This window comes from Peromyscus maniculatus, chromosome 20, assembly GCF_049852395.1.
Source record: "Peromyscus maniculatus bairdii isolate BWxNUB_F1_BW_parent chromosome 20, HU_Pman_BW_mat_3.1, whole genome shotgun sequence".
Taxonomy (NCBI): Eukaryota; Metazoa; Chordata; class Mammalia; order Rodentia; family Cricetidae; genus Peromyscus; species Peromyscus maniculatus.
The window spans coordinates 60,897,810-60,913,074 of NC_134871.1; the positions used below are offsets into that span (position 1 = coordinate 60,897,810).

At 40.6% G+C, this 15,265-nt stretch overlaps 1 protein-coding gene across 1 annotated transcript in view; it reads right to left on the minus strand.

Annotated features, from left to right (window-relative positions):
* Positions 1 to 15,265, minus strand: part of Slc2a13 (solute carrier family 2 member 13) — a 310,634-nt gene that overhangs the window by 214,040 nt on the left and 81,329 nt on the right. The window contains exon 3 of the mRNA XM_042264530.2: positions 13,958 to 14,166. Within this exon, the coding sequence (XP_042120464.2) occupies positions 13,958 to 14,166 (209 nt within the window). The remainder of the gene's footprint in view (positions 1 to 13,957; positions 14,167 to 15,265) is intronic.

Consider the following 15,265-nt stretch of genomic DNA (forward strand, 5'->3'; position numbering starts at 1 on the left):
TTGGTTTTACAAATAGTGCTCATGTGAACCTTTCTCCTGTACTAGAATGCTAACTCCACACAACCAGGAGTTTCCCTCAATCCATTGGTGGACCTAATATCAGCAAGTTAATCCAGCTTCTTTAAACGATGAAAAACATCTCATCTGTGGACTTACTTGACTAAATACTGCATGTGAATAATTTCTCTTAGACCCTAACATGATACAACCAACAAGAAATAGCTCTTTTATTAATAACCCATAATTTAGATACTACAAACTTCAGTGTTTTAAACATATACAAGCAATTCAGAGGCTTTCATATATTCACACAGTTTTGAAACATTTACTATTATGTAATTCAAGAATATTTCATTACCCAAAGACATTCCCTTTCTTATCACCTTCCATTAAAGTCCCATATAACCATTAATCTGTATTTTGTTTTGTCTAATTGACCTATTCTGGAGACTTTATCCATACCATCAATTAAAATGTGGCTTTCTTTGTTCTGGTTCCTGTCAGCACAATTCTTTTCTAAGTTCATCTATACGGCCGTACAGTATCAGAATTTTCATTCTTTTATTGTGTTTATTCCTTAGCTGATAAACTTGTATGTTGTGTTTGATGTTATACAATTGGTAGTGCTGTTACGAACATGCACATGAACATTTTGTGTTGTCATATATTCTAATGTCTGTGGGCATGAGTGTAGGAATGAATGGAATGGAGATGATTGCAAATTGCTCTTCTCTTTGAAGAGTCTATCAAGCTGTCTCCCTAGCATGCTGTGTTTCCAGCAGCGGGTTTTGTGGCTTACAATTCCTCCCCAGCCTCTGCAACACTTGTGTCTGTTAATTTTCCACTTGTTATGAATGAATTGTATAATTCATTACCATTCTGAATTGTATTTCCTTACTGTGAATCAATGCTGGGCATTCTTTTATGTGCTCACCGGCTGTTCCTGTATCTTCTGTGGTTTTCCATACTAGCCTAAATCCTTTGTCCACCTCTTTACATTGGACCCTTAGTCAACAGAGTTTTCTGAGCATTCCTTGTAGAGTTAAGACAAAATCTTTATCAGATAAGATTGGGGAATAATGTCCTTATGAAGGTTGTCTTTTCACATTTTTGTTAATGTTCTTTGGCATAAACACTAACTCTTGTTCAAGCTCCATGGATCTGCCTTTTTTCTTATCTGTGCTTTTGGTATTATATGTCCAATGAAATCATCATCAAATACATGGTCTCAGACATTGTCCTCTGTTTTAAGACTTCTATAGCCCTAGCTCCTACATACAGGTCTTTTTAAAGTTAATTTTGAGTAGAATATATGAAGCCAGATTAATTTTTACATGCTCTATTAGTTTTTCTGTCTCTGTGATAAACACCACAATCCAAAGCAACTTGGGGAGGAAAGGGTTCATTTCATCTTACAGCCTACAGTCCCTTGTAGCTAGAGTTTCCCGGCCTTGCCCACAGTCAGGACAAATCTCTGTCACCCGCCAGTCCTACAGCCGCTCAGACCCAACCAAGTAAACACAGAGACTTATATTGCTTACAAACTGTATGGCCGTGGCAGGCTTCTTGCTAACCGCTCCTATATCCTAAAGTAACGCATTTCTACAAATCTATACCTTGCCACGTGGCTCGTGGCTTACCAGCATCTTCACGTGCTGCTTGTCCTGGCAGTGGCTGGCAGCGTCTCCTTCTGCCTTCCTGTTCTTTTATTTCTCCTCTGTTAGTCCCGCCTATACTTCCTGCCTAGCCACGACCAATCAGGTTTTATTTATTGACCAATCAGAGCAACTTGACATACAGACCATCCCCCAGTACAGCCAAATGCAGACTATCTCATACACCTGCACTCAGGCCCATGGTCCTAATCATCCTCTATGCAAACCTGCTGGGCAACGCCACAAGGAACCCAAGAAGGGCTCCCACAGGACATACATTAACATCCCACAGCAGTCCCTCATGAAGGAAAGTCAGGACAGGAATCTGGGGGTAAGAACTGAAGCAGAGGTTATGGAAGAGTAGTGCTTACTGGCCTGCTTCCCATGGCTTGCTCAGCCTGCATTCTTACACAACCCAGACCACCTCCACCTGCCTGGTGATGCACCACCAGCAATAGGCTGGGCCCTCCCATATCAATCATCAGTCAAGAAAACGCTTCTCAGGCTTCTCTACAAGCCCATCTGTTGGAGACAATTTCTCAATTGAAGTTTTGTCTTCCCAGATGACAGGGGCTGAGGTCAAGTTGATAAAAGCAAGCAAGCAAACACACAAACAAAACCTAGTAATTAGAACATATGCATATTCACTTCCCCCTGAGCAACTTGGTGAAAACCTGGTCTTTTATCCTCAGAATAGTTTAAAAGCCACTGACCAGGGGCTTAGAAGTTGATTCCTGCATTCTCATATCTATCTGGCTAATCTATAAAATCTCTCCTAATGGCAGGACCATGTAGTTTTTATTTCTGTAGCTTTGTACGTCTTCTCATAACAAGAAGTATTAATTCTCTAACTCTGCTTCTCTTCTTTTCAAGACTGCTCTAACTATTCTGAATCCTACACATTTCAACATGAAACACAAAGGTCTGGCTTATTAACTTTTGCAAAACAAACTGTCATTTTGATAAGGATTTTGCTTAACTGATAGATCATTTGGGAAGTACTGCTGTCTTAACCATAATGTCTACCAAGACATGAACATAGGGGCTTCTCCCCGCTCCCTGAGGTCTTCTTTAATTTCTTGCAATAATGTTTAATTTTTAGTGTGAAAATACTGTAATTTTCTATCATTAAAACCTGGTATTTAGAGAGGAGCCAATAATACCCAAATCTTTATTTTCAACACATTAACAAATAAAATCATTCAAAAAATAAAAATAACTCATAAAGTATCTTTTATTTAATGTTAAATACAAATACTAAGAATCATGGTATTTTCAGAGCTGGAGCCAACACCAGGAGTAGAGGAATATGTAAAGAATGGTACCACCCCTGGAAAACCTCAAAAAACACATGAGGCTTGTCCATGAAGCTCGGAGGGGTATGAGGAAGACATTGTGAAAACAATGAAAATAAGGTCTTGAATACTGTGTCATGATATGAGGCACCTAGTCTTTTTAAATTTATGAATAGAAACATCTAGGGCCTATGAGGAAAATATAACAAAACACCATGACCAAGGCAACTTACACAAGAAAACATTTAATTTGGGGCTCACAATCCAGAGAGTTAGAGGGCATGATCATCATGGGTAGGAGAGCATGGCAGCAGGCAGTCAGACAGTCATGGAGCTGGAGCAATAATTAAGGGCTTACCTCTTAAGAGAACTACTTCCACTGGGTGGTGGGGGCGCATGCCTTTAATCCCAGCACTCGGGAGGCAGAGGCAGGTGGATCTCTGTGAGTTTGAGGCCAGCCTGGGCTACAGAGTGAGTTCCAGGAAAGGCACGAAGCTACACAGAGAAACCCTGTCTTGAAAAAAAAGAAAGAAAGAAAAGAAAAGAAAGAAAAGATAACTACATCCACAAGGCAGAGAGAAAGATACCAGGAATGCTGTGGGCTTTTGAAATGTTAAAGCCCACCCCCAAGGACACACCTCCTCCAATAAGGCCATACCTCATAATCCTTCCCAAAACAGTTCCACAAACTGTAGACAAAGCATATGAGCCTATGGAGGCCATTCACATTCAAATCAGCACTGCCTCGAATATGGATTATAATACACATTGTATAATAAGAGATAAAAGCTTAACTTGTGAACAGTATTGCCCAAATTTAGATATTAACAAGATGTGTCTTCAAATAATTCTAACAGCTAGGTGTGGTGACACATGCCTTTAATCTCAGCACTTGGGAGGATGGATTTCTGTGAACTTGAAGGCAGTCTAGTCTACAGAGAAAGTTCCAGGCCAGCCAGGACTACCCAGTGAGATCTTGTCTCAAAAGTAAATCATTCTAATGAATAATAAATCACACTAGATTTTATGTTTACTACTTCAGTTTCATTATAATGACAAACATTTGGCCCAGAAAATAAATTACTTAAGCCCAACATAATTTGGCAACCAAAAGGCAGTAACTTCCTATACCTGTTACAAATGCCAAACACCACCGTAAGATTTTACGCACAGTCCTCTATCCCTGAATAGGTCCTTCAGCAAACACTCATGGTGCACTTAGTCAGACCTCCTCCTCAGCGAGCATGCTTCCTAAAGCTTTGGAGTGACTTAACTATCCAGAAGGGAAGTACTTGATATGCTAAGAACTTCATCCCCTCCAAATCTCAGAAGTCAAGGGTTGAACATCCTCCTCCACTCCTCCAACAGACACAGAATGTTAAAAAAACATCAAAGTCTATCACCATAAATCTGTGAGCGAAGGGATGTAAGAATATAAGTAGTAGAGCTAAGTTGCCGGGGTAGTCAGGGAGATGAAAATGTTAATGCAGATTGTGGGGCTGGAGCACTTAGGTCATCCCAGACTAGAGAAAAGGAAGGTATCTTACCCTCTTATTCTGAAAAGGGACCTTTCCTCAAAGTCCACTGGTTTTTTACCTGCCTCAATGTCTTTCTCTCTTCTTTGAGAAGTTCCTAATCAACCAGAACTTTCTCCTTATTACAACATCATGAATAATTCCATCTAGGTAACTGCCTACTGAGTGCAATCTAAGGAGAGAGAACTAATACTGCTGCCATGTATGAATGAGGGGGTTTTAGGACATGTGATGGGCTTCTTGGTTCCAACCCGATGAACGCTAATAGTGTGTTGTACTGGGCCTGTAATAACATGACAGTGCAGACGTGAGCTGGCCCAGTCTTTGGGAAAGCAGTGTGCTCCAAGCAATGACCTCCTAAATGTCTATCCTTTCAATTATCCAGAGCCTTTTCTGCAATGCTACCTTGCAGGTTTCTCCTGTGGCTACACACTAGGCCATACTTACATATACTCACAGGCACATGATTGCCATGTACACAGCAGCAAAGATGACACCCCCACAAGTAAACATCAGACTATGCGATTTTAAGAAAAAGTAAATCAGTAGTATCCCCAAATTAGATCTCTTAAAAAAAAAATCCAAGTAAACTGATGGACACATTTAATGACTGTCTAATAGAAGGAGTTAGCTATAGTCTGTGAGTCAATTCCAGCACACACACACTATATATGACATTAACAGATACAAAATAAGCATTATATGCTACTGAATAAACCATATCCATCCCTTCATATACTCTCTATGTCGATTTTTGTGCTATAATAGCCAAGAAAAGCAGCTACCTATGACACAGGTCATATGGCCACAAAGGCAAGAACTTGCCCCTATAGGAAAAGTCTACCAATTCCTAGAATAAAGCATCAGAATCACAGACTGCCAGCAAAGAGTAGTCCTAACCTATCATGTTAGAGCACAATTCAATCATTACCACCACCCTTTCCGTTAGCTCTTTTTTTCAGGACAAAACATGATTTGTCCAATTTGTTCACTTACTACTTTGGGGTAGCACAATAATAATACCATCATATACTTGTGTACGTAGAAAAAACACTTATGTGCATCTATTTCAGCCTAAAAGAACATTGTGCATGAAGACAGCATTAACTCAACTCAATGAATTACTAAAACCAAGACCATGAAGATGGGAGGGGGCATGTTAGGAAGATTCTGGGAGCCACAGAACAGAAGCAGGGTGGATATGATCAGGACACACTGTATAAATGTATGAAATAGTAAATTAATAAAACTTAAAGAAAAATAGTACAGGTAAACTTGGCAATGAGTTATAGTACTGCAGATTGGTATACAAAGTCCTTAGCACATAGGAAACTACTACAATGCCATTATTCTCAAATTTAATATAAATGTACAGTCATCACAATCACGGCATGTCTTTTGTTGGGTTCATGGGTCTGAACCATCTTATGATTTGTGCTGGCCTTCTTCCACCCCACATAATTCCCCCTCCACGAGCACCAAGGGGCACTCATTTCTTCCTTCTCTCCTCATCTACTAAAGGGTCTGGACTCTAGTAGAACACACCTGGGAAGCCACAGGCAGGCTGTGAAGACTCATAAGAGGTCTTTCAAAGTGTGTGGGGAAAGGGTACACACCCTGTGTGTGAACAAATTCTCAAAGCCATGGAGGAAACTAGATAGAGAGGAAGATTCCAGAAGCAACATGCAGACACTGGTATCTGTAATGCCATGGACCTAAACCCTGCCCCCCAATAATAGAAAGGGTTAGAAAGAGGAAACCGATGGGAAATTCTACTGAGGGAGAAGGAACTGAACTGAATCCTTCTGTCAACCAACATGGAAGATGGCTGGCCTGTTGGGCTTCTGTTTTTCACAGCTGTTTGGGATCCTTCTTTTTAGAAAAGGACATCTCGAAGGAATCTGGTGCATTCTATGCTCCTTCCATTCACTACTTTATTTTTCTTTCAGTATTTACACATACAAGAGATGTAGGCTGTGGAGGTAAGTGGGAGGGAGTGGGGCTCAGACCCATCTCTAATTTCTCAACATAACGTAGGGCATCATCTCTAATTTTTAAGATTTTTTTATGAGAATTGTAGATAGAAAAAAAATGCCTATGGCATTTGTAGAAGTAGGCAGTTAGTAAACAGCAATAGTTACTACCAATTTAATGCTAGGACTTCTTGGCTATGAATAATGAATGTGAAGATAGTACTACAAAAAGCATTGGTTAGCAGAGTTTGATTTTGACAGGCATGGTGATACATGCCTATAACCCTGTCTCTACAGAGGCTGAGGCAGGACCATCATGAGCTTGAGGAAAGCTTAGGCTACACAGCAAGACCCTGTCTCAAAACAAAAGGAATAACAATAATAATAGTAATGATAACAGTAACAATGAAAGTTTATTTGAAAGTCTCTGTGGTTCATCATACACCATGGGAAAAAGGATTATATTTAGCTCTCTAACATGAAGAGTTTTGAAGTGATTTTACCTAAGAGATGTGTAGTGGAAGCCATTTCAAAGGCACTTTGTAAAGAGTCCCTATAACAATTGATTATAGTTTTAGCTTCATAAACCTAAGTTTTTCTTCATCCTGACAAGCACATACCTCATTTTTGAACACTTCAAGGAATATAGGCACCGATAAGTAACTAAAGTGAAGCATGCATCTGTGGTTATGTTCCCAATGGGATCCGGACAGAAGATGCCCCTGGAGATCAAGAGCTAAGAGGCCTTGTGAAGTATAATCAGAGAATGAGAAAACAGGTAGCATTTGAATTCCTGGATCCCAAATACAAACTGAATTTAAAATATGAAGTAACAAATGAATTTCTTTTCTCCTCCTCCTCTTCTTCAGTATTTGATAATGTCTGATACTAAAGATCAGTGGGATTTCCTCAGATAGTGCAGAACATGCGGATTACAAGCACTGAAGCCTGGTGGCAGTGGAAACATTTGTGTTCCTCGTGTGTGTGTGTGTGTGTGTGTGTGTGTGTGTGTGTGTGTGTGTGTGTGTGTGTAATATAGATATGTAATTTATAAATCAGGCTTTTAGCTGTATGGAATGGATTGAAGCTAACCTGTAAAGGAACTACCCTGAAGCAGAATTCTTTTGAAATGCCTGTCCTCTGGGGGATTGCTTCTTCTTTGGTTTAAATGCAGACAATTTAAAAACAGTGTGCACTTCACAATGAATTGATGTGTGGGTGTGTGGGTGTGGGGGGGTGATACTAAGCCCTTTTAGCATGGATTTTCTTCTTAGAAGATGTAGATTTACATATAATGTAGCAAGAAAACAAATATACAGCTTTTATGAGTTCCCTAGCCACATACTGAAACACTGGATTTCAATACAAATGAAGAGAAGTGGCTGAAAGGCCTAGAGGTCATCACAAAGATTTCCTTCTACAAGTGTGTAGGTGGAAGACCTCTGCTGCTTGTCATCCCTCGTAACAGAGGAGTCAATGACATTTTAATGTAAAACTAAGAATGATTCCATTCTTCATAGAGTTTAAAGGCCCTTTGGGGTTTTAGAAAAATCAATGCAACATTTATTTAAAGCAGCACTCAATGAAACAGCTTCTTAAATCCGTCACCATGACTAAGAAAGCCAATTTGATATAACTCCATGCACTGCCCCAGGTCCTTCAGTGGCAGGACAGCAGTACCTTCCTTCTGTTCCAGAGCATGCTTTACCATGAAGGGTGCATGTAACAGTCAAGAGGCCTTGACAGTTCAGCAATATTGAGACAATCAATTTTAGTCACAGAATTTTAGTTACAGAACTGTCATCACTACCAATATGCAGAAAGTCAAGGGTCATCTTCCTAGGAAACTGTCAACATTTGTTTCAATTTATGTAATGTATGCAACCTATGACCATTTTGCAGGGAGGACTGCTTTCCTCTCGGGGCAACCGTTGACAACTGCAAGGAGCCTTTCACCTCAAGGTCATCGTTCAAGATTGGATTTCTAAAGAAGCTAGGGAAGGATTTCTATCAAGCTATGATTCTGGCCCTCCCTGCAAATATCTCTGTAAAATATGAATTGCTAAAATGGCCATGCACAACATCAATTCACTGAAAAAGAAAATGATTTACAGGAAGACTTATGACCTAACTGCAAAATTACCAGAGAAAAAGAGAGAGAGAGAGATGGAGCCATCTGCTCCTGACACGGTAATCATGACCCCAAAAAGCTGGAGAGAAATCAAAATGAACTCAAGGGGAGCTGCAGAATAAATGTCCCTTCCCACCACATTCTTCCTTTCTAGGCTAGAGACTAGACTCCCCCACCAAAAGCAAAACACTCAGCCAACATTCACTGTTTCAATGAGTTCACAGACAGATAAAATTAAAATCTAGTTGGCTTGAATGTTTTGGAGGTAAGTTGGACACAGCATCACCTGATTCCCTACAACAGGGACCAGGCGAACCTGCATCATATTTCACCCTGGAAGAGTACCCTGAGGGGCTCCTTCCCATGTACACTGATATTAAGGTTTTGGCTCAGCTAGTGCTTAGCTGGCCTATGTGAAGCTTTGAGTTCCATCTCTGGCAATGCAAATAAATACATGGATGGCTAAATCAATAAATGTGATGTCATGCTTATCAAGCATACAAAATAGATATACTACACTCACATAGTTACTTATATTAATATTTTAGTGTTCAAAGTACAAGGCAGCTGGGCGGTGGTGGTGCTCGCCTTTAATCCCAGCACTCGGGAGGCAGAGGCAGGCGGATCTCTGTGAGTTCGAGGCCAGCCTGGTCTCCAAAGCGAGTTCCGGGAAAGGCGCAAAGCTACACAGAGAAACCCTGTCTCGAAAAACCAAAAAAAAAAAAAAAAAAAATCAAAGTACAAGGCTAATTTTTTTGGCTTGTATCCTATTTAATACATTTATTTTGGAAGTATCTAGGATCTAGGTGAGCTACATAATCTTAGTTGTAAAAGAAAGTTCATATATTTGTTTTAACATGGGGGCCACATCCTGAAGACTAAACCTATGTCACAAACGATTCCACAGAGCTGTAGAAGCACACTATCTCCTACCCGAAGGTCTCCAGCAGCTGTCTACTTCAGCTCCCTCTCTATCTGTCCAGAACTGAAGCTATCCCGACAACCACCTTTCTCCACCACCCATGACCTTTCATGGCTTCCTAGAATAGTATGCTCCTCACAATTTGTATGTTTCTGTAGAAAAGGAAGCCTTTCCTTTTACACATTCCTTGTTCCACCCTCTGATTCCACCTTGATACCCACTCAATCTTTCCTGGCAGAGCCTCTGGAAGCCCATGTGGCTCCTGTGTAAGAACTCAGAGGCTGCTGTAGCCACAGAACAGCACTGCCAGCTCTGCATTCCTTCACCACCTCCCAGGAATACACTTCCTATCCTCCAGTCAAACACACGGACATGGAACTTAGTCACCAGAGCCCATGAGACAAGGTGGCAGACAGCATTCAACACTCGAAATTCTTCCTTAAAACTGCCTTCCAGGTAAGTAAGCGAGTGAAGGCACTTGCTACCAAGCTTGGCAAGCTGAGTTTGATCCTTGGGACAAACATGGTAGAAAAGGAGAAATGATTCCCACTTGTCTTCACACACACACACACACACACACACACACACACACACACACACACACACAGTGGCATGCACACACTCATATATATACACACACTAAATACATACATAAATATATGTCCTTTATTTTTGAAACATTGCCTTCCAAGGAATTCAATCTTTGTTGGCTGGTTGTATGTTCCATGTTATGGGGGAAAGGTGTTAGTTTATAAATTAAAGTCCCAGACATATTTTAACTTTCTTACACTCTGTAAAGTACAAGAACCCCACTCACACCTTACTTCCAACACCCCAACGAACACACTTGCCCAAACAAGAAACACCAACTCTTCGAGTCATGTATGGGATGCACAGACATGGGATGGTAAGCACACAAAGCCATTTAAAATGTATGGTTGGTGTTTAGAAAAATGCATTTAAAATATCAAATAAAATTTTATATTACAAAGTAGAGTGAAAACTTCTGTTAATTTCTAAAGTCAAACAAATACAAATGAATTTTGAACTTAACATAGCTGCATCTTTGTGTGTAATATACAGACCTTACATGCCTACCTCTCTACAATTTTGAAGCTAAGTGGAACAGCCTGCCAGTCACTACTTGAAACAATTGCCTTGGTCTCTCCGAAGCTCCTATCTGGGTTGTGTATTTAACTCATGACTTGGTACACATCTGTGCCATGAAATAAAATAAGAAAACAAGTCATAAGAGATATGCAACAAAAATGATGAGATAATTCTTGACAATTGATTTGTCGTTGGATTTGCTTTAAAAGCAATTATCCTTATCTCTACTAATTCAGAATTGTTTCAAAGCAATCTGGGGATAGAGGCATAGTCTGACTCTCCCAGAAAGTCTGAAAACTTAGATACCCTTTAGAACTACCATCAATTGTTGGGGATTTAGCTCGGTGGTAGAGCGCCTGCCTAGCAAGCACAAGGCCCTGGGTGCAATTCTCAGCTACGAAGGAAAAAAAAAAAGGACTACCATCAGTCTGGCTCATTTAATGATGCAGATGGCCCCATCACTCTTCTCCAATTGCACATCTTCAGGGGCTTGCCCCACCATCTGACCTAAGGTAGCCCCCTCTCAGGGCCTCTATTAGTATTTTTGTCCAGGGTTTATTTCCCATAAACAATTACATCATTTGTAGTGAACGAAGAGTTACTTTTTAATTGTCATTTGACCCTCCAGGAGAGATTGACAACAATCTTGTCTGGTTCGTCTACTGCCACCCCTGCACCTCCAGTGTCATGCAGTAAAACCCTTTGAATGAAAGTTGGCTCCGGGGCCTTTTCCAATCAACAGAAAGCATTCTCCACAGAACTCTAAAATGCTAAGTCATTCACATCTTAGAGCTATCAGAGACCAGTCCTCTTTCATGTACTTAAAAAACACCAGAGCTTCGCTGTCTTTCCCAAGATAACTTTAGGAGCACAAGTTTGGGATGGAGCCAGGGTTTGACTTCCATCTTCCTGTCTCCCTCTCCAGGTGGCTTTCCAAACAAATGTCATTTCTCCAGTGTTCCTACAGGATGTATGAACGATGTCGAACACATGGGCAAACATAAGTCTCTGTTTCTTGTCCCATAAACTGCCTTTTCTGTTGTTATTCTTCCCAATATGATGGAGAAATGACCCAAGACACTGAACCCTGTGAAGGAAGCTGACCTGTTCTACCACATGGAGGAGAGAGGAGACTCCACTATAATCCAGTCCTATTCCACAGTGACTTGGAAGACCAGCTGTGCTGCTAACACAGTGATAGCAGAGTCTGTGTTTTCATGACAATGCCTGACAACGACCTGAAGGAAATGTTTTCTCTTCTGGTCCCATCACACATCCACAAAACGAGTGAGTGTGATGAACAGTCCTTGTACATACTTTTCTCAAAGAAGCTACACTTTTGGTTTAGGGAAGTCTTTTCTTCTGGAGGGGCTGAACATCAGAGGCTCAAGTCAGTGTCTTCTGTGTGCTAGGTACATGATCTCCCATTGTGCTGTAAACAGTGGTTCTCACCCTTCCTAATGCTGTGACCCTTTAATTCCAGTTCCTCACGCTGTGGTGACCCTCCAACCATAAAATCATATTGTTGGTACTTCATAACTGTATTTTTCCTACTGGTATGAACTATAAGGTGAATATCTGTGTTTTCTGATGGTCTTAGGCGACCCCTGTGAAAGGGTCATTCAGCTCCAAAAGGGGTCATGACCCACAGGTTGAGAACTAGTGTGCTATGCACTCAGCCTAAAGCAGTGGTTCTTAACTATTGGAAAACATATTTCTGATGGTCTTAGGAACTGAGGCACTGCTCAGTAGCAAAATTACAGTTATGAAGTAGCAATGAAAATAAATTTATGGTTGTGGTTTCCTAAGACTACTGGAAATATGAGTTTCTGATGGTTGTGACTCACAGGTTGAGAACCACTGGCTTTAAAGGTTAGGTTTAAACTCAAATGACCAAGAAAAAAAAGTATACATATACACATACACACACACACACACACACACACACACACACACACACACACAGAAAAATTATCTGGAGTGACAAAAACTCAAGCATGTGTAATTAACTGCAGTCACAGAGTCCTATGGAGTCATGAGTCACAAGCTTCTACACAGTCCCCTTCCTTAGACATTCCCAGTAGTCATAAAACTCAATTAGTGTGTACTGTCAGCAACTCAAGAAGAACTATTTACAAGCAATCAAAAGGAAGCTATGTGCAAGTTGGGCATATATATACATAGGGGTATGTACCCACATTCCCAGCATTTAAGAGGTATAAGCAGAAACGTCAAGAGTTCAAGGTCAACATAATGGGTGAGTTCAATGTCACCCTAGGCTAAATAACGAGTTCTAGGTCTTTGTGGGCTACGGGCTTTATGAAACCCAGTCTCAAAACCAAAACAAAACTGGACCAAAAACATTTTTTAAACATAATAGTTTGTAGTAAAAAATCAGTGACATTCTTGCCTCTAGAAGAGTTTTTAATTAGTTAATAGACACATAAATTCTACACAGCATTTAATTCAATAGCCCCAATACTCTCAGTTTCCAGTCCAATCACATAGAATTAGCATATAGATTTCAATATTTTTAAAAAAAAACCCTCATATTTCATTTGAGGTACTACAGGGAGAACTCAGAGTAGATTTTTTAATAAAAAGTTATTTGTAATTTAAATAGATATTTTTAAATGGTCCTTTTTAAAATGGACACGGTGTTGAACAGAGTTAAAGGAAATAATTTAGTGAAGAAAGTCTCCTTGTTTTGCACGGAGGTGTTTCTTTCGAGACACCAGCCAGACACGGAAAAGATGCTTGCTTCAGTGTTCAGGAACAAATGCAGCCACAGTTGGGGCTCTGGTCTGAGCAGGAAGGCTGCAGCAGGAGGTGACTGACTGTGCTTCAACACACACAAAGCTAAGTCACGGCCCACTCTTCTGCCAGTGTCAAAATCGGATGCTGTGGGGAAAAAGTAACCTTCAGCTCTATTAAAAACGGGAGCAACAGGAGTTGATGACACATAAGACTTGTGTTTGACAAACACCAGCACCTTCATAGGGGTGTTTGTCACTTTCTCAGGAATGAAAAATAACACGTGTGCCCATACGAACTGCCAACGAATGCAGAATGAAATAAAAGTTGAGACATTTGAAATACAAGTTTGAAAACAGTAAATTGAGCATGCTAATTTTTTATTGCTCTAAAATGTATCTCAATTGCCTTATTATATTGCTTTCATTAGTTTTAATAAATTGTTACATTATTTTAAAAGTTAAATGTATTACCTTTGTTTGCTTATATGCATCAATCCATGTTAAATAATAGTAAGATAATTGAATTTCTGAATAAAGCACAGTGAAGTTCTCTGCCTCATACCGTGGGAAGTGCACCTACCTGCGCTGACTTCCTTTTCCTCCTCCTCGATGCTGTTTCTGATGCTGTCATACTCCTCATCAATAGTCTGATTGCCACGCATCTGAGACAAAATTCTGCGGGCCTTCTGAGTCTGCCCTTTCTGAATGAGCCAGCGAGGGCTTTCGGGCAAAAAGAGAAATCCAAGGAACTGTATAACGGCTGGAATTGCTGCAAGTCCCAACATGTACCTGCAATAAGAAGTATACCGACCTTGTGAGATTGTTCTAAGAGCACTGAGCATATATATCCACGGTGGCATCGAACAGCATTGAGGACGCACTTACCACAGAGTCTAACAGCCCCGAGTGCTCGCTCATTCGAAATAGGAATCTAAATACATGGAGCAGGTACTTCCCAGAATGTAACAGCACTGAGTCCGTGCTCGTTCACAGGAGTATAACACTGAGTGTGCACACTTCCCAAAGTCTAACGGCACTCAGAGTACACACAACAGAGTCTGACGTCACAGAGTCCACATTTGCACAGAATTTGACAGCAGAATCCACACACATTCCTGAGAGTACAGAGTGTGCACACTCTCTGGAGTCTGATGGTATTGAGTCGCATACTCCCCAGAGAACCTCAAATGACTGAGTCCAATATAAACACTGGGTGGACTCTCCCTGAAGTCCAACAGCACTGAGCACATATGTACCAGGCTTTTTATTTGGGGCCACCAACATGACATAGAGACTTCTTATTAGTTATGAATGCTCGTCCTAGATTAGGCTCATTCCTGGCTAGCTCTTTTAACTTAAATTAAGCTGTCTATCTACCTTTTGCCTTGGGACTTTTTACCTTCTTTCTGTCTATCTTACGTTCACTGCTTCTTATGCCTGTCTGTCTGGAGGCTGCCGGCTTCTTGTCCCTGGCATGTTCCTCTCCTTCTCCTTGTTGTCTTCTTTCATTCCTCTCGAGCCTAGATTTCTCCTCCTGTTTATTCTCTCTACTGGCCTGCCCCGCCTATCCTTTCTCCTGCCTACTTTTTGGCCATTCAGCTCTTTATTAGAGCAATCAGGTGCCTTAGGCAGGCAAGGTGAAACAAATGCAACACATCTTTATATAATTACACAAATGCAACACATCTTTTCATAATTAAACACACAGCCTTACATCATTAAACAAATGCAGCATAAACAAATGTAACACACCTTTACACAGTTAAAGTAATATTCTGCAGCAGAAACAAATGTAACACATCTTTGCCTAATTAAAATCATATTCTACAAGATACATATTTACAAAAGAGTCCAACAGCACTGAATACACACTCACCAGGGTCCAACA